This window comes from Arctopsyche grandis, chromosome 5, assembly GCF_051622035.1.
Source record: "Arctopsyche grandis isolate Sample6627 chromosome 5, ASM5162203v2, whole genome shotgun sequence".
Taxonomy (NCBI): Eukaryota; Metazoa; Arthropoda; class Insecta; order Trichoptera; family Hydropsychidae; genus Arctopsyche; species Arctopsyche grandis.
In genome coordinates this window covers 1,311,583-1,336,370 of record NC_135359.1, presented here as the reverse complement: position 1 = coordinate 1,336,370, position 24,788 = coordinate 1,311,583, and the positions used below count along the sequence as shown (strand labels likewise).

General features: G+C 33.6%; 1 protein-coding gene across 1 annotated transcript; it reads right to left on the bottom strand.

The window, feature by feature from the left end:
* Nucleotides 1–402: 402 nt before the first annotated feature.
* Nucleotides 403–1,405, bottom strand: LOC143911940 (baculoviral IAP repeat-containing protein 7-B-like). Its single transcript, XM_077431038.1, has one exon. It carries the CDS (start codon nt 1,371–1,373, stop codon nt 558–560), a length of 816 nt encoding a protein of 271 aa, XP_077287164.1. The 5' UTR covers nt 1,374–1,405; the 3' UTR covers nt 403–557.
* Between the last annotated feature and the right edge of the window lie 23,383 nt (nt 1,406–24,788).

Sequence of the window (24,788 nt, the reverse complement as noted above, 5' to 3'; positions counted from 1 at the left end):
CGCGTTCTGAATTTTTCCTATCTCTTGCATCTGTGAGTCACGTGTACAAGGGGTTTCCCACGAAAATAATTATTTCTGTTGATATTGATCAATGTTTTTATTTCATAATGATATATGTTGTTTGGATCATAGAGGTTATTATGAAGAAAACATAAAATATGAAGACGCTGCATTCAGTATATTTAGAGAAATAAAATAAATATAAGTCCTGGTCACACGCTATCCATCACAGTGCGGCAAGATTTAAGAGAGTGAATTTCAGTTATCATTGAAAATTTATGTTATATAATAATCTGAATTTTTTAAAACCTTTCTTTTTTTAGTATTGAATTTAATGTGTTCTAATTTGAAATTGTTTTGTTATAGTGAAGGGGAGAAAATAAAATTGATAATTTTAATATTTTAAAAATAGTATATATTTTTCACATTACATTTTGAGATTTTTTTTCCTTTAATCGTAGACATAAATAAATTAACAAATAAACAATCAAATTAATAAATAAATTAACAAAAAAATTAAATGATATTAATAAATTAACAAAAAAACAATCACATATTCATGAAAAGTAAAGTCGCAACACCATTTTAACAGGCTTTCTACACGTCGGACAACTGTTGAACGAAAATCCACATTTGACACACGCCACAACATGTCCACAAGGCACAAACACAACTTCTCTCTTTTCAGAAAAGCAAATTTTACAAGAATGCGTGTCGTCAATTGTAATACCATCGACAGCATCACACAGATCGTTGAAAATTGAGGGCGAAGTCGCACCAACAACTTCTCCTTCGGTTTCCTCTTTGACTCTAGCAATGTATTCCAATCCTTTCACGGATTGCAAATGGTGACAATCATCGTGCCACTTGGCATGCTCTCTCCACGGATCATCTCCAGGCATCCAATGTTTGATCACAACTCCGCAGAAGAAACAGGAAGTCCTATCACCGCTACCCAGATAGAAGAATCCAGCTTCGGCCAGCTGTTTTGGTTGTACAGGTAAACTCATGGGCCAATTGTCGAATGTGTCTAAACGATTTGAAATCATGGAGTAAGCTTTGTATTCCGGCTCGTAATGGTGAAAATCTTCATCGTCGTCGTCACTTTCCAATATAAGTTCCTCCATGAATTTGCAATTTCGACTTAGTTGATGGTGTTTGTTGTTTGGGATGTCTCCTCTGGCCCAGCCTCCTATTACTCGATCACAAAAATAGCACTGTACTCTGTCGTCTACGCCGTCTCCGTTGTAGTATAATCCAGATTTTGACACGAGATTTGTGTCGATAAATTCTATCGGCCAAGCAAGCAGAGTCTCGTATCGATCTTCTTCGTAGTTCAAATTTAGCGTTGAGGTGTGTGTAATAGTCGTCATGACTCTTCAACACTGAACACTTCGCACAAGGAATGAATGACTTGAAATTGTAATATCTTCCATTATATACGATTTTATTAAGATAACAGACTTATCAGCTATTTAGTGATAAGCTAATTTACGTATCATTCCAATTACATGTGTGTGTATACGCACATACATACATATGTACTTTGAATTTTGATCTCACTATCAATATCGTATATCAATACCAGTTTATTATATGTACGAACTCGTTAACGACAGACGCTTCTAGAGAAGTGGCTTTAAAACAACGATGAAGACCTTTGGTATGTTAAGAATACCTACATAATTTTGAAAATTATTGTTTGATTTAGTTATATGTATGCGAGTTGGGCTAAATATATAATAATAAATTAAGAATTTACTTACTCATAGTTTTATGGTTGCATTTAAAAAAATCCATTGTTCTCCTATATTTTAATTATTTTGATATATGAATGTATATACGTATGTGTGTATAATATATTATAATATTAGACGTCTCTCATTATTTTCAAGAAATCTAATGATGTACATTCATAAACATAACTGATTTTTCTTACAAATAGCAGATGTTTTGTAATTAGATACGCATACATGTGTCATGAGTTCGGTCTTTCGTGTCATGCGGGGAAGACGTGCTTCTGCGTTCTTCCCGCTATTACTCGCTTAAACCCGGCTATTGCACGAAATTTAATCTAAAAACTTAACCATCTAATCACTTATTCTACTAATTGCATCCTAGTATAATTTAAGTGTAAAAATAAACAGCAAATCGGTCGTAAAAAGCGGTTTTATATCAGTTATTTCGAAAAATTTTGTGCTAATTTTTGTGTCAAATCTGAGCAAAAAAAATATACGAACGAGATACATCTCCTTACCTGAATACAAAAAAAGGGTCCTTCAGTCGGTCCCACAGAAGCAATAAATCTTCCACATAATTGCTTCCAGCCAAAAATCTTCAACGAACTTTACTTAATAGAATAATAGCAAACAGAAACGGTGTTTCCCAACTGTCTATCAGTTCTTTTTTATATTTAAATTATATTAAAGTAATTCGTGTAATTTTATATTCTTTACTAAAGTTATTATTAAAATATTAAATTGCAAACCGCACTCACATATATAAATCCGTTGTCTCCAAAGAGGCGTCTCACGATAAAGATCTATAAAAAAGTAGTATAACAATTGCTAATCTATTATTATCATAACTAACTACTTTCACTTACAAAGTAACCCTGTTAAATGGCATGTAATAATTCATAAGTGATCCAAGTGATACCTAGGATGACTATCTGTCAAAGCTGACCACAGAGAAGAGTCTATGGCGGTAAGAACTCACTCCTTGAATGGAAATCTCTCTCAGGTACCGCCTTTTTCTCAACACATCTTGGATAAATGCGAGAAAAATAATATCCAAACCTCCAACAAGGTAAGAGTGACGATGGATGATAGCTTAGCTAATAGAAACCTGTATTTAGCCACGTACAATGTAAGAACGTTATCGAGTGAAGGAAGTGTGCTTGCATTAGAGAATGAATTAGAAAATATCAAATGGGATATAGTAGGACTTAGTGAAGTAAGACGAAAACAGCAAAACCAAATAATCCTAAAAAGTGGTAACTGTCTCTACTGGAGAGGGCTACCAAATGGTAGAATAGGAGGAGTAGGGTTTCTTATCAATAAGAGAATAGAAAGAAATATTATAGAAATAAGCGACATATCGGAACGTATATGCTATATAGTATTAAGAATCTCGAGCAGGTACACTTGTCAAATCTTCCAAGTGTACGCCCCCACATCTAGCCACCCAGACGAGGAAATAGAAGACTTCTACGAAAAAATACAGGACGCATACGATAATAGCCGTCACCACTTTAAAATAATCATGGGCGACTTTAACGCAAAAATAGGACAAAAGGCAAATACAGAAAGAGCAGTAGGCAATTTTGGTACCGGCCAAAGAAATGACAGAGGCGATCGCCTCATAGAATTCGCAGAACACAACAGGCTCTTTATCACTAATTCATTTTTCAGGAAAAACACCAACAATAAGTGGACTTGGGAGAGTCCTAAAGGAGACAGAAACGAGATCGATTTCATCCTAACAAATGCCCTGCACTCCGTTAAAGACGTTAGTGTTTTAAGTAAAGTAGATATAGGTAGCGATCACAGATTAGTCCGTGCCAAGATGGCCATTAATATAAATTGCGAACGAAGGAAATTAATAAAAGGATGCAGTAACTCTCCAGATTTCGCTCAACTAAGGTCTAGGAAAAAGGAATTCGAACTCGAACTTGGAAACCGATACGGGAAATTAAACCCAGAAGCAGACATCGAGGAATTGAACACTGTAATTAGTTCGGTTCTAACCTCAACAGGTAAGAAATTAGGTGGATTCAGGAAACAGATTAAATTAAGCAAAATTTCAGCGGAAACAAAAAACCTAATTAAGCATAAAAGGAATTTAGATAGGGATAATAATAAGCAAGAATACAATCTAGTAAATAAGGAAATTAAAAAGAGAATAGTCAGGGATGTCAGGGATTTTAACAGCAAGCTAATAGAAAATACCATTAAGAATAACCGTAGCCTGAAAAAGTGCAAACAGGATCTTTTCTTAGGCAAAAACCAAATGATCGCAATCAGATCAGAGAGCGGAGTAATAATTAGGAATAGAGAAGAAATCATAGACAGAGTTTACACGTTCTATGCAAAACTATACGAGAACGACAACGGCCAATTCCCCGCTCTGGAATCGACACACGGCCAAAGGGTTCCTGCAGTATTGCCTAGCGAAGTAGAGGCCGCGCTAAAAACTGCAAAGAACGGTAAAACCCCAGGGGAAGATAATATTCCCATTGACTTACTAAAATGTGGCGGCCCCCCCCTAATTAATATCTTAGCTAGGCTTTTCAGCAAATGCATCCAGAACCAAGCTATACCAGAAGGATGGAATAACGCAACTATCATTTTAATACACAAAAAAGGCGACAAAAGCGATATCAAGAACTACCGACCCATTAGTCTACTTTCAGCGGTCTACAAGCTCTTCACGAAGGTTATTACAGAAAGGCTGAAAAATATCCTCGACGAGAACCAACCTATAGAGCAGGCAGGGTTTAGGGCAAATTTCAGCACAATGGACCACCTCCAAGTAGTTGGCGAACTAATCGAGCGCGCCAACGAATATCAACGGCCATTGTGCCTAGGTTTCGTCGATTATGAGAAAGCCTTCGATACAGTTAGTCATAATGCAGTACTTAACGCTCTAAAAACACAGGGAGTGCCGGAACCCTATGTGGGACTGTTAGCTGCAATATATAAGAATGCCACAGCTTCGGTTAAAATTTTTTCAGGTACAGATAGATTTAGCATAGGAAAAGGAGTAAGACAAGGAGATACAATCTCGCCCAAGTTATTCAATGCGGTGCTTGAGGGAGTTTTCAGGAAATTGGATTGGGATACAGCCGGAGTAAGCATCAATGGTCGCTTTTTGAGTCACCTTCGGTTCGCAGACGATATAGTTTTAGTAGCTCGTGATTCAGCTGACCTACTTATCAGACTAACACAGCTGGACAGGGAAAGTAGAAAAGTAGGATTAAAAATTAACGTAGATAAGACTAAACTAATGTTCAATAGTTATTGCATGCCTGATAGCATCCCCTTAGATGATAAACCAGTAGAAGTAGTAAATAATTATTTATATTTAGGTCAAATAATTGACATGTCTGGTAGTAAAAATGAAGAGATAAAGAGACGTATGAAATTAGGGTGGAGTGCATTTGGACGGATGAATGCTGTTTTTAAATCAAAAATGCCACTCTGCCTGAAGAAAAGGATCTTTGATCAATGCGTTTTGCCAGTGATGACGTATGGATGTGAAACTTGGACACTGAACGCCAAGATGCAAAATAAAATCCAATGCACTCAAAGAAGTATGGAACGCTGTATGCTTGGCATAACGAGGAAAGACAGGAAGCGGAACACGTGGGTGAGAAATATGACAAGGGTAGTGGACATAGTGGATAGAGTGAAGAGATTGAAATGGCAATGGGCGGGTCACGTAGCTAGGAGGATGGACGAAAGGTGGACAAAAGAAGTGCTTGAATGGTACTCGAGAGAAGGCAAAAGAGTAAAAGGAAGACCGCAAGGAAGATGGGTGAACGAAATTAGGAAAATGTGCGGAATGAGATGGATGAGTGTTGCGCAAAACAGAGACGAGTGGAAGCGTGTTGGAGAGGCCTTCATCCAGCAGTGGATGGCGAATGGCTGTAAATGATGATGATGATGATGATGACATGTGTCATATTGGGCTTTTTTATTTTACTCGTATTTAATTTAAAACACAAAATAATGCTTTTTTTTTGTATTCTCACAAAATTGATGTTAAAATTTAATTTGAAATTTTACAATATACATATATACATAGTACATAGCATATATTTGGAATATTTTCGGAATACAAATCAAATTTATTCAACTGAAATGGGCTTCTTTGTATTATTAACTTTGATTTTAATGCCTTTTTTTCATTATATGCTTTTACGTCTGCTTTCAAATGTAAATAAAACAATAAAATGTCGTTTATTATCATTAAAATCAACGCATTAATATATGATCATTCATGTAAGTACGTATATATGAACGTACATGTACATACATATGTACAATATATTTTGGTTGATTTTTTTCCTATGCAAATCCGATTTTTTTAAATTTTTTACCCTGAACTACATACACGTTGTCCATTATCAGTGTTGCAGAATAGATTTTAATTGAGTCATTATTCTTGTCGGCGTAACACCGGTGGCTGGCAATGAACGTCAATGACGTTTACCCTCGCGGCAACTTATAAATATTAAATCCATTCTCGAGTCGAGCTATATTTCATAGGTTTCAACTATATCATCTCGAAGCCTCAGGACACCCTCAACACCCGACATAAACAAGACATGGAGTGTTCTCGACGAAAAATATCTGACGATTCAATACATCATCCGAGATAATCGAGATTTAATCGAGACACTCTTATCTTTAAACTCGCCTCGTCACCGATCTGGCCAAATTCCGCGTTAGCGCTCTCTCGACAGGGGTTTTTATTTCGAAGCCTGCGCGATAAATTAATTTAAGTGCTAATTTACATGCTAAAAATGTCCGAGCTTGAGACTCAATTCAACGTTTGCGAAAGGATCGCATAGTTTGTGAGATAAGAGATTTTTCTCGATAGGCGGAGTGTTTGCAAAAGCGCCCCGGGACATCTTGTACATTCAGAACGGCTTCGCCGGGAATAATCTGAATGTTTTAAATGTTTAAACGATCCTTTTAAGCCTTCTCGTATTACAGTTGTATGGTAATTAAACTGCCATTATAATATATAATTATTATATGAGCTGTTTAAATCAACCATTCTTCCAATTGAGTTTGAGCTCGGTTCGTATGATAATTTGGCAGATTTTTCTTGTAATTGATTATCTATTGGTATTATAATTCAAGAATTTCAAAAAAAATAACAGGTTGAAACAAAGATAATTTAACGTAATAAACAGTTGAAAAATACGATCAAAGTCGCATTCAGGATTCCGGTTTGATTTGACCGCGGACTAAATTTAACACCCGATTTTTACAACTGCGATAATCGTCACTTGTTTCTTATAAACGACAAATTAATCGCTCCCAAGTTTTATCGCCCAATGATCATAAACGAAAATTAAAATAATAAAATACGGAAGAAAAAAACCAGGTAACTATGTAAAATCGATAATTTATTGATCTCCATTGAAAAGGGTTTATTATGATCGTTTTTTATTGTTTTATTGTATAAACATTTATATGTGAGCTCGTGGAAAAGTGTTAAAATAGTTTCGTCTCATTAAAATGCTAACGAAATACCTCCTTCATAGTGAGCTCTTTTAAATGTAAACTCTGGACTTACACTTACATACATGCATACATATGTATAGAGGAGATTAAAATTTTATTTATGTGGCGAGATTAGCCTAGTGCTTCACCCGCAATTCGGAAAAAGGCATAGGAATTAATGAGAAAAAAGTCCTCTATTTTTTGGTCGTATATACATATATATTTATACGTATGAAATAAATAAAGACAAAATATAAATATTGGAAATAAATCTAAATCTTATTAAAACCTGACTTTGAGTTACAATATTTCAGAAAGTGGTGCAAAAACTAGATGAAGTCGCTAAGAAGAAGGAATAGAGAGCAGAATCGAAACAACGATTGCATCAATTGGAGATATCCAAAAGATACATATGCTGCAGTATGTAGAAGAAAGTAAGGAAGTCTTCAAGTAATAAATTTAAAACTAATTAAATCCTTATATTAAGTTACAGTCTTACAAACAGAAGAGCCGAAATTAAGATGACTTTGTATTTGGTGGCAAAATAAAGTCTAAGGATGGAGAGCAGAATTGAAAGAGGCACAGCAAAAGTGATCGAAAGTACTGAAGTTGATGTAAAAGAAAATAATGAAGGACATAATTAATAAATATTTATTGGTAAGTAATTTTAAGTAAATTTTACAGAGAGATTTGCAAAAATTCAGATGAACAGGATGGAGAGACCAAAAGAGTGAAGATGTGCTCAAAGCTACCAAAATGGATGTAGAAAAAAGTAAGCAAGTCGAACGTTGATCACATTAACAAAGCAAAATTCAATTTTGTAAAAAAAAAATGCACGATAAGACGAGGATTGAAGAAACCATAATCCAATGGCGAAAAGTTGATACATAGTGAAAAAATGGGTACTAATTAATTGAACTTTTATATCAACCATTTTCATTTTCGTAATTATAATTTACACTCGTAACTAATATATCGCACGAAAAACAAATTATTTAACTTTAATTAAATGTATTCAGCATTTAACAAATTATTCCAACATTCAACAAATGTATTGCACATGTGAAATACATATTATTATCACTTATATTTATTACTTTGCATATTTAATTATTAAATCACACGATTTGTTTTTGTGCTGGCAGCTTTATATTTCCAATAAAGTACGTTTGTATCCATAACCTCCCCTTTTGGCTATCAAACTGAACGTTTTGCTCGAGGTGGAAAGCAGATTCGAAGGCAAATTGGTAGCAGAGGGTTGTGGGCACAGCCTATGGGTTGATGGTTAATGGTTCATGATTCATGGTGATTGCTGATTTGAAGCTGGATGTACATATGTAGGATGGCCGTTCGGTACTTCATCCCCGGCTGTCTCACCAGCCCTTCAGCCTCTCATCATAACCTTGCTGAAGAATCGAGAGGGATGGTTCTAGGATTCACCAGTTAAAGGGGTATTTTAAAAGTATTGGAAATAATGTGAAAGTGTACTAAGTGAATAGTATAAATTTAATAGTTAAGAGCATTCAAAATAAAGATTAAATTATACGAAATAAAATTAAGGTGTACATACGAAGTGAATACAGTAGAACCTCGATTATCCGGACTAATTTGAGATGATGGTAGTCCGGATAATCGATAATTGACAGGGAAAACATTCAAAATATACAAAACATGTACATTCAGTATGAATATTTTTTATTTGTCTACATTTAAATATACATAGGTATAATAACATGAAAATCAATATTAAATTATTCTTTGCTTAGAAATTCAATTATGGATTTTTGCTTAAAGTTAGCTGTTCTTTTTGAGGCTACCAAATCGCGAATACTTTTTATACAATAATAGACCAGGCTGTCCAGACGATTGTCTTTGATTGAACCACATAAAAATACACTCTTTGACCTTCCATCTTCTGACATTAAAGAATCAGTAAACTTCAAGATTTTTTAATTTTTTATATCTGACATCGTTGACGTTCCAACAACATATTTATTTGACCAAAAACGTCCTAAGACACCGCTTTTTAATAATTCAAAAGTTAGAAGTGCTCGGAATAAAGTTCTGTTTACTCAGTGAATACTATTAAAAACTAAGTTCAATTATACAGGGTGTTTGGTAGCTAAGTGCAAAGCCTTAAATGGTTGAAGGCTCATATCATTTAGAACATTTTGAGCCACACATACCTCAGTCCAAAGTCTTACGGTTTTTTTTTATTTCATTTTTAAAGATGTGTAGTAAAAACACCAAAATCTCACAGTTAATTGCTAATACTACCTAAGTAACAAGTGGTATGTTAGTCAGTTTTTTTTTTTTTTTTTGTTTGACACAACGACCAATGCATCTTATGTTCCAGGATGTTTTCAAAATCCAATCTTATACCTTCAAAGTTGTAAGAAAATTTCAAAAATGTGCATGGTGGTGAAGGTGCAGGTCATTATCTGAACTAAGTCAAAGAAGGCCAGTGGTACAATCACAAAATTATGTGGCGCAACAATTCAAAAGCCCTTGTTAGAAGTGTCCTATCAAGTGGCATATACATATGTATGTGCGCTAATAAATAAAAGCTTGCAATAAATGTATTTTTATAAATAAAAGATTCCAAAACTCATTTTTCAAGGAGGTGCGGGAACATATTTTCAAATTCAATGTTGTGCGGCTCACTGAAAAGGTTAAGAACCACTGCTTTGAGGCTTTGCACTTAGCTACCAAACATCCTGTATATTCCCCAAAAAAATGTCAAATGTTACCTCTAGATCAAATACATTTAAACTTTTCTGGACGAGACATGGTACATACATACAAAATGATGATTTAATTCATGGCATATTCCTCGTTGAAATTTCCAGTACGTCTTGCATATACAAATATCCGCACGTAGAAGTGTTCAAGTTGTGCAATTTAAATATGACAAGCGGCGTCGAAAGGGTTATAATACGCTCTCGTATTAGTATCGCAAGCTCACCGGACAAGCGAACAAAGTCACTATGAGTCGAATAAAAGGGCGTCAGGTGGCAACGTCTCGAAGGATGCTGACAGGATAATGCATTCCCGAGTGCATCCTCTGATCTGCAATCGGAGCCGACCATCTCCGCTAAACACCGCCATGGGAAATTGCGAGCGGACGAGAACGCTTTTATACCTCCCTTTCGAATGATACGCAATAATTTGTCGACGTTTTTATTCAAAAGACCATCCCAAAGATCACACATTTCAATGGATGAATGTTCGAGTTGCCTTTCCAGTTGCCATTTTGATGTTTTGGCGAATTGTTTGGTATATGGCGGTGGTCCCACTCTGCTTCGACGCATTCATTATTCTTATTTTCGTTCGGTTGATTGCCCGTTTTCAATTTACCATCGGTAATTTACCCAAGGCAATTAGCCGTCGACTTGTATGATCCGCATTGCACGCCTCAATTATAACGCCACTAATCACCGTTGGCTCGGTGTGTGGATGCGGCTTTACAAAATAACACTTTGACTGCAACAGTAGCCGCGCTAATTACGCCCAGAGTCGCTCTTTTGACATGTGAAATTTCAAATTGTGTATCAGTTAACGTCTCGTTATACTAATTACAACTCGATCGCGAGTCGTAAAAAACGAAACAGAGGAATATAAATTAGTTTGTGAAAAAAAAATGTGCCTAAGATGTGTCAGTGAGCTGTTTTCGAGTTGGTCGCGAATCAATTACATATTTTCGAGAATTTGTGCTTCACTTTTTTACTAGAAATAATCTTGAATCATTTGTGACAAGTCTCATTTGAAATTATAGTATCATTTGAGACATTATACATACATATGTAGCCTTCTGGCACATTGTGTGACTATTATACTACTGTTGTCGCAAATGAACGATTATATAATATAAATATGTTTTAGTTTCTTCCTGCTATTGACTGACATGTCTATCAATACTCTATAGTCTATAGTTATTAAGTATATAGTTTAATTTTGACTGCCATTTATATTTTTGCGTCTATATTTGTAAGATTGTACAAATATATGGTAATTTAGGTCTGTTTGTTTATGTACATATGCTTATTAACCCTCCCTCACCGAAGTGGGGTATGCAAGTGCCCCAATTTGTACGTTTTTCGTAAAACCTATGTGGTTTTCAAAGCTATACATCCTATATTTCTTGTATTCCTAGAATGATCTACAAGGAATTTATTTTAATAGATTTTGTAAGATTTAGAAAAGGAATAAAAAAAAATACATTTCTACGTTCCAAGGTATGATTTAAAGGCGGTAGCAATAAGTCATGTTTTTGACTGTTCGCTTGCATATTCTTGTTGATCGATGAATCAATGCGATAGATAGAGACAGCTATATTTTCGTAAGCTATTGTTTTCGTCGCTTTTGGCGCGTGGCTATTGAGTCATGCAGTCGCCCACTGGCCTTACCTATGTGCGTTTGCATGTTGATGCTTGTCGTTATTTTTTAATACAAAAATAGTCAAAAACATGCTATAGGACTAAAACTTTTTATGTTTATGTATATAAAATGATTAATAAGATATATATTGAACTCATTTGTATTGAGAAAAGCTGTATTTTGATTAAAAAAATACTGGGGTCTTACTCGATCCCGGTTCGGGACACTCATTCGATCTCGACGCTCCGACGACTTCAAAGGTTAAACAATGACTGTGACTGTTCTTATTTAAATAAATAAATAAAAAAATAAGTATTTTCTAAAATTTCAACTGATCTTACTTCAACGTTTGCCAAACCAAGCCTGAACCACACATGTAGCGGTGAAAAATAACTATCGTCTTGAATAATTAGTTGGGGAAACACTACGCTTATCAATCGAGAGTCGGCTCGTCGTTGATTTATATGCACCGAGGATTAAAAGACATTTGAAGTGCCTCGCCTAGAAGTAGCCTCGGCGGCCATATAGGGCATGAAAGGCATGCCTGCGTCAGCAACAACATCCTCGGTAATTTACCGCCATCGTATATTCCTTCGGTCGGTAATTAGTCATTCGCATCACTCCCTTTTGCAGCTGAATTGAATGGTCTGGCTCTCTTGTGTACTTTGTGGACACCTCGCAATCGACCGCACCCTCTGACAACCGATTGCCTTTTTAGAACACTTCTGTCCTCCCCAATATGGGGTTCGGGGTCGTACGAGAAGAATCGAACTGTATCTCATATTGTAAATGTATAATTTACCGTTCGAATCATACACCACTGTGGTTCTGTGATTCGAAGAATTTCTCTGGACAATGTATGTATGTATGAATTTCCTATTTGTAAAGTGATGGATGGGTCGGCTGGTTAAGTTAGTAAGCTTAATATTGCGTTGATGAAACATTTGATTTTCAAAGTTGAATGGAGATTATTTATATGCTCTTTTTAATTTTTCACACTAATATAAAAATACAATGGTTGTTATTGACCAAATAAATCATGATTTGATAAGCGTTTGTTCATTGATAGCATTTTCAGGATTTAGATAATTCTATATCTTTTTAGAGAGCTGTATCAATTATGATTTCCAAATAAAAAATCTAGGATTTACGATTTCTAGAAAATATGTTTTGTATAATATTATCAGTCTAAGCCTTCTTGTAAGTACATAAGTAATCGGATAGATATAGTCATAGATACTACAATAAATATTTCGATAGAATCCGAGTTCACGAATCCCATCGATGACATGTTTGGATCTCATTTATATGCTTCTTTATTCTAAATTGAACCGTTCAAATTAAGCAATATGCCGAATTAAAAATAAATTGCAATTTTTAGATTGTCCTTTAACATTTGCAAAATTATATTACGACAAGTTGCGCCACTTAGCGAACATTCTGTGATGTATCCATAATAAGATTTTGATGTAAGATTTACGAGGCCGAAATTTCCGATGTCTCTTTTTTATAACAGGACAGGAATCGCTTATGAATGCTTCAATAAATCATTTCTCACAAGTTTAAAAGTTCAACGATAAATGAAAAATGATTAAAGTGATACTCTTTACGAATGCATGTATTTTTTTAAGCGTTCAGATTTGGCGTCGGTTTTTTTTTAAATTTAATCTCGAATTTCTCCGATGACTTGATATGCGTCGAATGATTTTTTTCCTGAATAATAATAACATTATTTTATATCGGTAGCGACATAATACGTATCATAAAGCCGAAGTGGCCGTTGATTCATCAACGGCGACACATTTACTTTTATTTTATGAAGTTATTATCGCTATTAATTTTTTGATTTTTTTTTTCACAGAATCGCGGAACACCTGCAAGTACCTGGCGACATTTAACGAATGCATACAAGTGCATACGTATGCACGCAATGTCGATTTTTTTCGAGACGAGTGCAAAAACGCGGCCGATAAATTACCCATTACTCTCAAAAGATGCACGTGTCAAGAATAAATGCAAGATTGAACAATGTCGATGTGCACTTGAGAATTTGAGTCATATGTCGGCGACGATACAAAGAAAACTGACTCTTATGAACGAACATTTCGTTGGAAGAACGAAAGCTACAATCGATTGTGGCCAAGGATGTATCGCAACGCGTTCGCTGAATAATTTATGTTGGCATCGTTGATTCGTCGAATTCTTTATATCGATATTACAATAATTTCTTTTTATGATATAGATTTATTGCGGCAATGATTGGTTGATGATTTAGCAACGTTTTGGATGTTGATTAAATTAAAAATGACGCGAGCATCATCGATATGTCAATGCGTTGTGAAATGTTTGGACAGTGCTATAAATAAAGCAAATGATGCGATGCATTATATTTTCACAATGAATTCATATGAAATTAGGTCACACGAGTGAGTATTTTCCTGTGAATTTTCCAAGAACAATAAAACAGACCACTAATAAGGAAAAAAATCGAACAGTTGGATAAGAGTCATATCGATTATAGTGCCATTTCACATTTGAATGAAACGAATCTGTTTAAATGAGAGTGGCTTATAAAGTTAATAGAACTATCTAGACAGGTTATCGAAAGCATTAATTTTGTTTTAGTCAGAAAAACCCGTTCCTCTTTATTGTAAAACAACTTATTTTGTAGCAGTTTTACACTGAAGAATTTCTTATCGCTAGTATTGATTTGGTTTAATTAAATCTATTAGTGTTTATATTTATCAGAATGTGTTCGAAGTCGTATGCGAATCATTTTGAAGCGATTTGGTGAAACATGTGTAACTACAATGATGAGGATTATAATGTATTTTAAATGGCTAAAAGGTTAAAAATAAGTTTTTCTATCTAGATCCGGTTCTTTGTCGCATATTCCAGTTCGTAAATCAATCAATCCGAATCGAATTTTTGGTTTCGGCACGAGGGCTAACCTACTGTTTCATTTCATCAAAGCTCTGAATATTTATAACTTAATTGCTGTATAATTGCGGTGCGAAAGTCAAACCAGAAATCGATCTTTAAAAACCGACTTTATTATCATCCTCGGTGGTTCGTTCGTACGAGAATTTACATATTATTCAGAGAGTGTGTCGAAATTTTCAATTACACTGGCGTAAAATAGGCATGTCGTATAATTAGCGAAATCAGGAGCAGTGCGCCGATGTGCAAATTGGCATTAAATAAATCGTCGTTTAACGACCGTAATAGAACAGTGAATATTCGTGACGAAAGTGTGTAATATTGAATAAAAGACGGCGAGCCGAACATAAATATTTTGTGAATATTTCACACGGCGTGCGTGTTTTATCACAAAAGCCGAAAACACGCAGGCAACGTGTGTCGTCTTATTAAAAAATAAAATAAAAGTAAAAATGAAAAAAAAAAGTGGCCGTACGGATGATATATTGAATGACATCCATACAAATTCACCTTATGTTGTGTCAATCGGCAATTTAAATATGTAACGAATTTGTAAATGTACGAAAAATTCGAAACAAAACGGTCGCTTCACGGCCATCAAACGACGGTTAAATGTTTTAATACTGAATAATTTTTATGTTGTAAGCAACGTGTTAAAAACGTTATATGGTTTGTCTTGTTCTTCTCTTCTGAATTTTTAATCGGTTCAAATCGTCATCGGAATCCGACGGACCCATTCGGTTAATTTATTTTGTCATAAACTACACGGGTCGTAAGAGTTGCGAAAAATTTTCATTCGAAATGAGATACATTCTCGGAAAATTTGTAGGCTTTTTTAAATAATAAGTCACTCAAAAAAAAAAAAACATTTTAACAACCATTTAAAAATTGCATTATTTGAAATTTTTGAAAACAGAAAAGATAGATAACTTTGACAATGTTTTTGCGATTTATTTTTATTAAATAATTTATAGTAAAAGAATACTAAGTACCTACATACATATATGTATATCGTTAAATTTGTATTGGATTTACTTATGAATCGTTATTCAAAACATATGTATACCTACCTCTAATATATGAACCGTTATATGTAATTTAAACTGGCATAAGTCCACTTTTATTCGTTTCGAGAATATAATGTTTTACGTTTAACAATATTTAAAAATACTTCTGGTCAGTAATACGTTTATTCTGTTTTTCCGAGATTCTGCGCATATCGAATTAAAATAAGTGATGAAAATTTGTGAATGAAATCAAACAGAAATAGTGTTTTTGGAACAGAAAATTGGACTTCCTCCACTGTATTTATGTTTACATAGAAGTTTTTAACAGGAAGCCTTGACAGGAAGACCCCAATGCGCCTTCCTGGACAATTAATTACCAACAATGCAGCATTTTCATTATTACATAAATAACTGTATTTCCAGAAGTTGAAGAACACGAAATAAAAATTAATTACAGAATTAATCCATTGAGACATCTGTGGATTTATATTTTATACATAATTTTTACAAATTATAAACACAATAAATACAGAAGATTTATGACAACGGGAAAGATGATTTTTTGCCAATTTTGAGGAACCGTTTCAATAATGATCAGATAAAATTGGCTCTGATAAGAAACGATCGATTTTGAGTCACAAATAACCCCAAATCACCTATTTATACCATAATTCAATGAAGTCGGTATTATTAACATCTAAATAATATACAATTCCGTTTAAAAAAAAGTATTTAATTTTAAAATAAATAATCTTATGATACTATTTGGATGCCTGTCCTTTCGAATAGATAGAGTAATTTTACTGGTTTAAAGATATCCGATGGTAAAATTGTTTAAAAGAATATATAAAATATTTGCATATGTATGTAGGTATTTAAATATTCACATAGTACATTCTAATCATTAGTTTTTGTATAAATGGTATTAATAATAGACATATTTACAACTTTTAATCAACATGGTGCAGATGTGAAGAATAAAGGAAAATTTTTATATAATATACTTATTTGATTCGAATAATTTTTAAAGAAAAAATGTCAATGAATCAAAATGAAATAAATACATATAGCATGTATGTACTATACTGAAATCATGTTTAAAGCAAAAATTAAGTATGAATAGGTATTGCTTTTTATTACAATAATAAAAAAAAACAATACATAAAAATTCCATTGAAAAGTTTTCGAATAGAATTTCAATAGAATTATTTCAGTCATAAAAAATCACTGAACAAGTTTCGAGAATAATTAAACTTAATTTGATTTAACTGCAGCAGTCCTGTTTTCTAAATTTTACTAGCGTGTTTTTAACATAATGTGATTTATTATATACAATTCACTGTACTTCTGGATATTTTACAATAACAACTATTCAGGAATCAACGTGGAAGACTTTCACGTTAACAATGACGTCATTGAAATTTGATCTCAATAGCCCTTGATCCCATTCTGATCCCAATAGCATGATAGTAAACATTACAACGTCGACACGTACATATAATACATACATACGTGAGAATTCTTACGCTAAAAAATGTAAAGCGTATGCAAAAACGGTAGCGAACCGGTTAACGAATCCATTACGAACGTTTATGGAAATATGACACTATTTTTGAGCCATCATCGGCGCACAAGTCCCGTTGATTGAGACTTTTGTAAACCGCACATCTCACGGACCGCAACCGATCTTTCGGCATAAAAAAAGGCCCAGCAGCGTTCGGTGAAAACGGCCTCGCCCACCGCGTATATATTAGCATTCTCATCGAAAGCCCGATAATTTACGACTTTGACACGTGTTTTTTTCAGACGAGACTTCAGCATCTCGTATAAGGGCAGACGTCGTTCGATCTGGATCGTGACGGATGCGAATCAGTTTTCGACAATGAACAAAAAAAAAAACAAGTTGTGCCACACAGCCATGACATATCTCGCCATTTATGACGTTTTATTGCCCGGCTCGAACGGTATCCGTGACCTGTCTATTTTTTTCCCCGCGAGAAGTTTTCACCCGAAACAAATTTTTCGGTCATTTCCCGATTGATCGCCTTCCTTCTTCTCTTGTCCTTCTTCCTTCTTCGCTTGTCTTCTCATTTTACGTGCTGGTTCTTTAATCGAATTCGTTCAAATTCGACGTTTACAAGGGCACTGTTTTCACCTTGCGAAGGCTTACTTTGAAAATAATGATGTCGAACGAGTTTTAAATGTACAGGAGATTTTATTTTATTTTACCTACATACGTACATATACGTTCCAATGGAAGATGAAATCATTTTTCTTTTTTTTATTATTATTAAAACGTTACATTTATCTTATTGGTAGAATTTAATTATGGAACGGAGAATTTAAATGAGATACGTAGAACTGTTTCACTTTAAGTTTGCTTCACTATTTAACTATGTTCTGCTGCTGATATGATTACAAGACGACATTGCATTTTCTGGTGAACGATACCTATCTCTTGAATTTATTAAGGCAACATTCATCTCTCTTATTTTATTATGTTCTTCCTGTAATGCCACAATGGTCAAAAACGTTAAATAAATAAATAAATCTTGAATCCATTATTCTGCTCATTTGCTCTCATTTAACAAAGGATTGAATTGGGAGTATAAAGTATAATATTAAAGCGAGTATTTTTGTTTTATGAATTTTATTATAATTTCTAACTATTTTTACAATTATTGAAATACAGATAATTTACATAATTTAGTACATATTTAATAGATATTTTATACAAGTAAAAATATATATTACATTTAGATAAATAAATAACCTTATATGCCATTTGGAATAACATACATAGGTACTGTCACGTTCTAATGAAAGATTACATATTTTTTCCTTTTTAAAACTACTTGGTAAACTAATCAAGATTTCTTTATTATAATTTAAAAGTTACATTTATCTTATTGGTATAATTTAATTATGGAACAGAAAATTTAAATGAGATACGTAGAACTGTTTCACTGTTTAACTTTGTTCTGCTGCTGATGTGTTGACTGCTCCTCTTGGAGTCTCGATGGTGGTGACTATCTTAAATTCTAAGAGTAATGAGTTAATATACTCTATTTTAAAACAATGAAGTGTTGAAGACACGTGTCGTACACTTTTGGTTAGTCAGTGTTTACGGTGTGCTATAAATCAATGGTGTTACTTATTAAATTAGGTGTGCCACAAATCAATGGTGTATCTTATCCCCACTGGTTAGTCGACTATATTGATAAGCGAGGTACATAACAATAATATATACCAGGAAGGTCTAACAGGTAAGCCCCAATTAGTCTTCCTGGCCAATAACAATTATCGATATACAATTTTTTTGAATAATTTTAACGAAGCATCATAGAGACATCAATGTATACATTTTTTGATAAACTTTCATTTTCGGAGCAATTTTTTTAAATATAAACCATCAAGTTTTGAGATTCTGAAAAACTCAATTCAATACTCAAAGGATGTTTGTTTCTTGAAAATTTGATCGTGATTTAAATATTTATTTTTAATGTTACCAATATGGAAAAGAAAAAGTGTTGTATTATCATTAAAAGACAAATTAGATATAATCAATATGTACTTTAAAAAGCGGTGTCTTGGGACGTTTTTTGTCAAATAAATATGGTGTTGGAACGTCAACGATCTCGGATATAAAAAAACAAAGTGAAAAAATTATGAGTTTACCGATTCTTTAATGTCAGAAGATGGAAGATGGAGCGCAAGGTTATGAAAAAACCAGGAAATGAAGAAGTCGAAGAGTGCATTTTTATGTGGTTCATTCAAAGACGATCTTTGGACAGCCAATATATGTATGTATGGTCCATTATTGTATGAAAAGTATTCACGATTTGGCAACTTCTAAAATAACAGCTAACTTTAATCAAAAATCCACAATTGAATTTCTTAATAAAGAACAATTTAATATTGATCTTCATGTTATTATATATGAAACTATAGACAAATAATATTCATACTGAATGTATACGTCTTTCCATGTCAATTGTGATTTTTCGATTATCCGGACTATCTTCATCCCCAATTATTCTGGATAATCAAGGTTCTACTGTACATATATTGAATTTCAAAAATTGGTCTGGACATTTTAATTTAAAATTTAAATATTTATTCAATATCGTTCTCATTTAATATACATATATTTATATAATTATTATACATGTTTGTATTCGCTTAGCTTTTAAAAACTTAACGTATTAATGGATTTTTAGATCCGGTGTTTACAAAGAGCGGGTAGTAGCAATTCGAATGCGGCAGTCGCACTCATCAGATTATTTTAATGACTTTTCGACGTCAAGTTATTGCTTTGCGTGCCAGGGGGTGGTTCGAAGGTGGTTTTTTTTCCCCGTGTTTTCCACATAATAAATCCCCATCTCGATCTCGGATCCCAAGATCTAGATGTTAATTGTGGATGCTGGACGCGTCTCGGGAGCCGCTCCGCTGTCAAAGGGACCGCCGCTCTGATGTCCCACTGTGTCACTGAAAGTTGAATGCTACTCAGTGAACTGTTGAAGTGTTGCCAGAAACCGGCCTTCAACTGTCAACAAACCAGAAGTTGCCTAGGACAACCCGACAGTACAAATATCCCATCCCGGATGCCCGGCGCTCCTCTATCGATCGCTTTAAATTCAATACTAACGGACTTTTGAACATATCGATGACACTTTAGGACGATGGCTTAACAGCTCATCAACAATAAAAGTAAATATACTCTCAATAAAATACAAAACATATCCAATTAATATTCCAGTCGAGTATACATTTAATAGTACATAATAAATATTAATAAGTCCAACTTTTATTTGACTTTTTAAAGGCCAAACAACCTAATTTTGACGTTTAATTTAGTTGAAGCTAACAAACGCTTTAAATAACACAATTCATAACTTATGAATCGGAATAAGTCTATACTGTAGACTCTACAGTATACCTATTTTAATTGTTAAATATTATTAAAATTCATGAAAGTCATCCTATAATTTATATTTTTAAGAAAAATCTTCATGAAAAAATACGTAATGAAAATCATAGTACAAGATTCAAATTCTGAGATGTGCTTATTGATTGAATCTTTGAGGAATTGCATTTCTGATATTACATATATGTACATGTGTAGTAAGTGGTGAACTAAAATTATTATTTGAATTTCATTTAAATTATGATTTTATATATGTTTTATTATAGATATATTTGACAATATAATATTAAAAATATACATATGAATATAAATCGACTAGATCTTTTTTCGAAGCTACTTTAAGTCACATTATTTGTATACTTACACCGGGAGACAAATATTGGCAGAAGGAAGTAACAAATAACAATTTTAATCTTAAACAGTGTGAAACGGACGTTTACTTATGTAACGATAAATTAATTTGCTTTTTATTGACAGGCGGGTACCTAGTTCTTACAATATTTATATTCGAAGAAATGCGTATATAAACGATGTGTTTATATTTATTTATCGTTTACGAAAGTGTAAAGAAATCATAAATTTCGGGAACTTATCGTATGGCGGAAGACATTAATCCTTATTAATTGGATGGGTGTACGACTTTATATCGAACGTGGATGATTCAAAATTTAGCATTAAAATGCTCCATTAGAATGTACGTAAAAGGATGTCGAATACATAATTTCAAAATCAATCTAATTGAATCGTATACATATGTATGTATGTGAGACTTTCTAAATAATTTCCTTCACGTTCGGAATTGGTTCACTCTTAACCGCTAGAGATGTCTAATGAAGATGTCTGTACAAGCGATTTATCTTGATTTGGGTTTACTTGCATTTGATGTGCACAAAATTACTAATTAAATGTTCGCACAGGTAACCGAAGCCTTCAATCAAAACCTCGTAATTACACTATGTGTATATATTCACATTATATTGCTCAATCAAAACAAATTGTAGTAATAAAGTGAGAGGTGTAATTTGTTCAATTTGTATACACAAATGCACCATCAATCTGGTACACTTCGGACTTATTCCACATTTAAATTAATCGCATTAAAATTACAGAAAAATAATTTAACACGTTTAATTGGTTCGCTTCCTAGGGCGTAAATTACGTCTGGTGTATAATAAAACACGTAGATTTTGGGCAAATTTGTCTATGATAGAATATATATTAGGCACTTCGTCTTGGCAGGGTTGCCCAGCCATTATTTACTCGTTCTTTCGTGGGTCTGAAATTATGGCTTGTTCGAGCACACACCTGATACCGCACCAGTTGGAAGCACGCACATATACAAACACGTGGAATAACGACACATTGTCACGTGTCATGTAGTCGAGGGGCTTATACCGATGTTAGAAATATGTATTCCTAAATAAATCTTTACGTTTCAATTAAAATGCGCTCTTATCTGGTGCGTCCGTTCTAGTGTTGACTCAGATATTGTGTTTTATCAATTTAATGGCCGCGGCTCGGCTTTGCTTTAATAGGTTATTTATGGTAATTCGTGTTGTAAATTTTCAAAAAGGCTTAATCTGATTTCGGACTTTTGAAAGCTTTTCTACATAAAAACTTTGTAGCGTTACTTAATTAAAGCGGGCCTCAAAAAAAGTCTCAAAACGGATACTATTGGATACGCGTGTAAGTGTGCTATCTATCTGCAGGTTAAAATATAAATCTCGCGGCGGCGACACGTCTTTAAATGATTTGCTCGAACTTTAAAGTTAGCGGTTTATTTTAACGTTCGGAAAATTATGCGTGTTCGACCGTAAATTACCTTTGACAAATATTCAACAAATTGTCTCGTCTCGCGGTTTCAATTTAAAACGACGCCACGTAGAAACGAAACGAAAACAAATCGTATTCAAATAAATAAAAATGTTAAAGCAAACATAACCGTGTGAATTATAAATCCTTGCTGATGTAAATTTGTATCCTTTTACAATATTTTCTACGGATAACATTTGATATTATGTATAACTGTACTTAATATATGTAAATAAATTTATCTTTTTTTATTATTTATTTTAAAATTATAAAATTACAAATACCTACCTATATTTCTTACAAACTATAGAAGTACATACTTACATATATGTATGTGTTAAAATATAAATAATAGCCTTTGTGCTTGGAAAGGGGCTTACACAGTTAAATATAGAAAAAACTATTTTTTTAAATATAAATCATACTCTCCATTTACAGTTATTAAGGTATTTATTTTACTTTCATTCACGATACGATATTGAAATTAAGGTAATTAAATCAATTAACCTCATGCAATTTGTATGATTTCCAAATTACGTTGGTCAATGTTGATACAAAATTTGAAGATGGTTATACATTTTAATTATATTTATTTATGCTGATTTTCATGGAACCTTTCCATCGTGTAAATCATCACAGTGAATAGTTACATATGTACATACATATGTATGACTGAGGCTAAACTTCAAGATCAATTTATATGTCAAATGTTGTCAATTTTTTAAATGCTTTAAATTAATTTAAAATTACATTGTATATTCACAAATATAATTGAAGTTTTTGCTATAATCATTCGTTGATATCTATCAAAATTAAAAATGGTTGGTTGTTTCAAGAGAAACATCGACGAGCAGGTAACATGAAAACCTTGCCATCAAATTTGTATACATAATTTTACATTCAATAAAGGTGTATGAAAAAAATAGCCACACTTTGGAAAACATTCTAGAAAAATGTAGTATGCGTAAAACGATAGATATAAAATAAATAGACACATGGTCCGATGAGCAAACAAGAGACAAGTCGTAAAATGCGGTGAGGCGCGTAAAAAGCTCCTCTTCCCGGTAAGGTCGTCCACCCATAGAGATCGATTTTGACATAGTTTACATTTATTAGATGAAAATAACGCACGTCCGATTTTATCGCTCGTAAAATATTAATTTTTACGATCGGCCGCTAAAAACGACAGCTCGTCTGCCCGATTTTCGAATAATCGCGATAAATCAATCCGCCTAATATCGGCAGCGATCACTGATGACACTTGAGTTGAGTGTCGAGTCGAATCGCAACTTCATAAGCTGGACAGGGTTATAAAATTGATAAAATACATCTTCGTAGTCTCAGCCTTGGTACACGGTGAGAAATGGCAGAGCCTTTCCGGTTACAATGTTGATCTATTTCTTAATGTTAAGATGATCGGCGCCCACGCGCCAGGTATTAAGTTCACCTACTAATATGGCTCGTGCCGCATTAGCATCAAATGTCATTCGAATGATCACAATATTATGGTAATTCTGAAATCTATGACTATCCGAGACCAACGGTCATAATTCGCATTCGTCATTCGAATTTTAAATTTCGATTCTATCACTTTTTTAACACGGGATAAGTTGCGAGTTCCGTTTTGGAGAAATATCAAGGTGTTTTAAGGTAGATGAATTGTCACCAAGAGTTGATTGTTGCACTATAAAACCAGTCCACATATGGGCGAATAGCTCACTATCGAATAAATTAAAGTAAATCTATGGATAAACACACACATAGGTGCGTCTGCTTGAAATGATGTTAAATTTAATCCAATATATTATACTCATATATGTATGTACATATCTGTACTAAATTTTTTACCAAATTTAGGATTGTCATGTATTTTATTTGGGACATGCTTTTTTTCCTATTTCATTGTATCGTTTGAAAATAAATTTTCACAATCACGAACAAGATAAATTTGACTTAAAATACCACTACTTATCAAATGCACTGAATCAAATTCCATTGGTTTGAATGCATAGAAAAGTAGGTAGATATATAAAATAAATTTGGAATAATATTCAAATTTAACCGATTTAAAAGATATAAAAAGCATTCAGTTGAATTCTTTAAATTGAACCGATTTGTGACGGCAAAAACATCGAAATATTATCATTACCAGGCGATAATCCGAAAATTTGTGAATGGAAAAAGCTCTCGTGGGCGCCTCTCACGAAAGCTTAACCCTTTGCGTAAACTTTATATATTTTTTCATCTTCACGCCGGGGTCACTAGCCAAGGGTCAACTGAGACCGAAAATTGTCGCACCGTAAAGTGTTATATCGAATTGAAATCGTCGTGAACTCAGCGAACATGACAAATAAACTGTTATAAACGAGGCGATAAACGCGCGAACCGGGATCTCGATGACGCACTGGACCGACGAAAGCTCACGTCGTATGGTGAGCTTTTAAAGTCGATAAGGTACAACTACTAAAATTCATTTAAGCTCGCGTA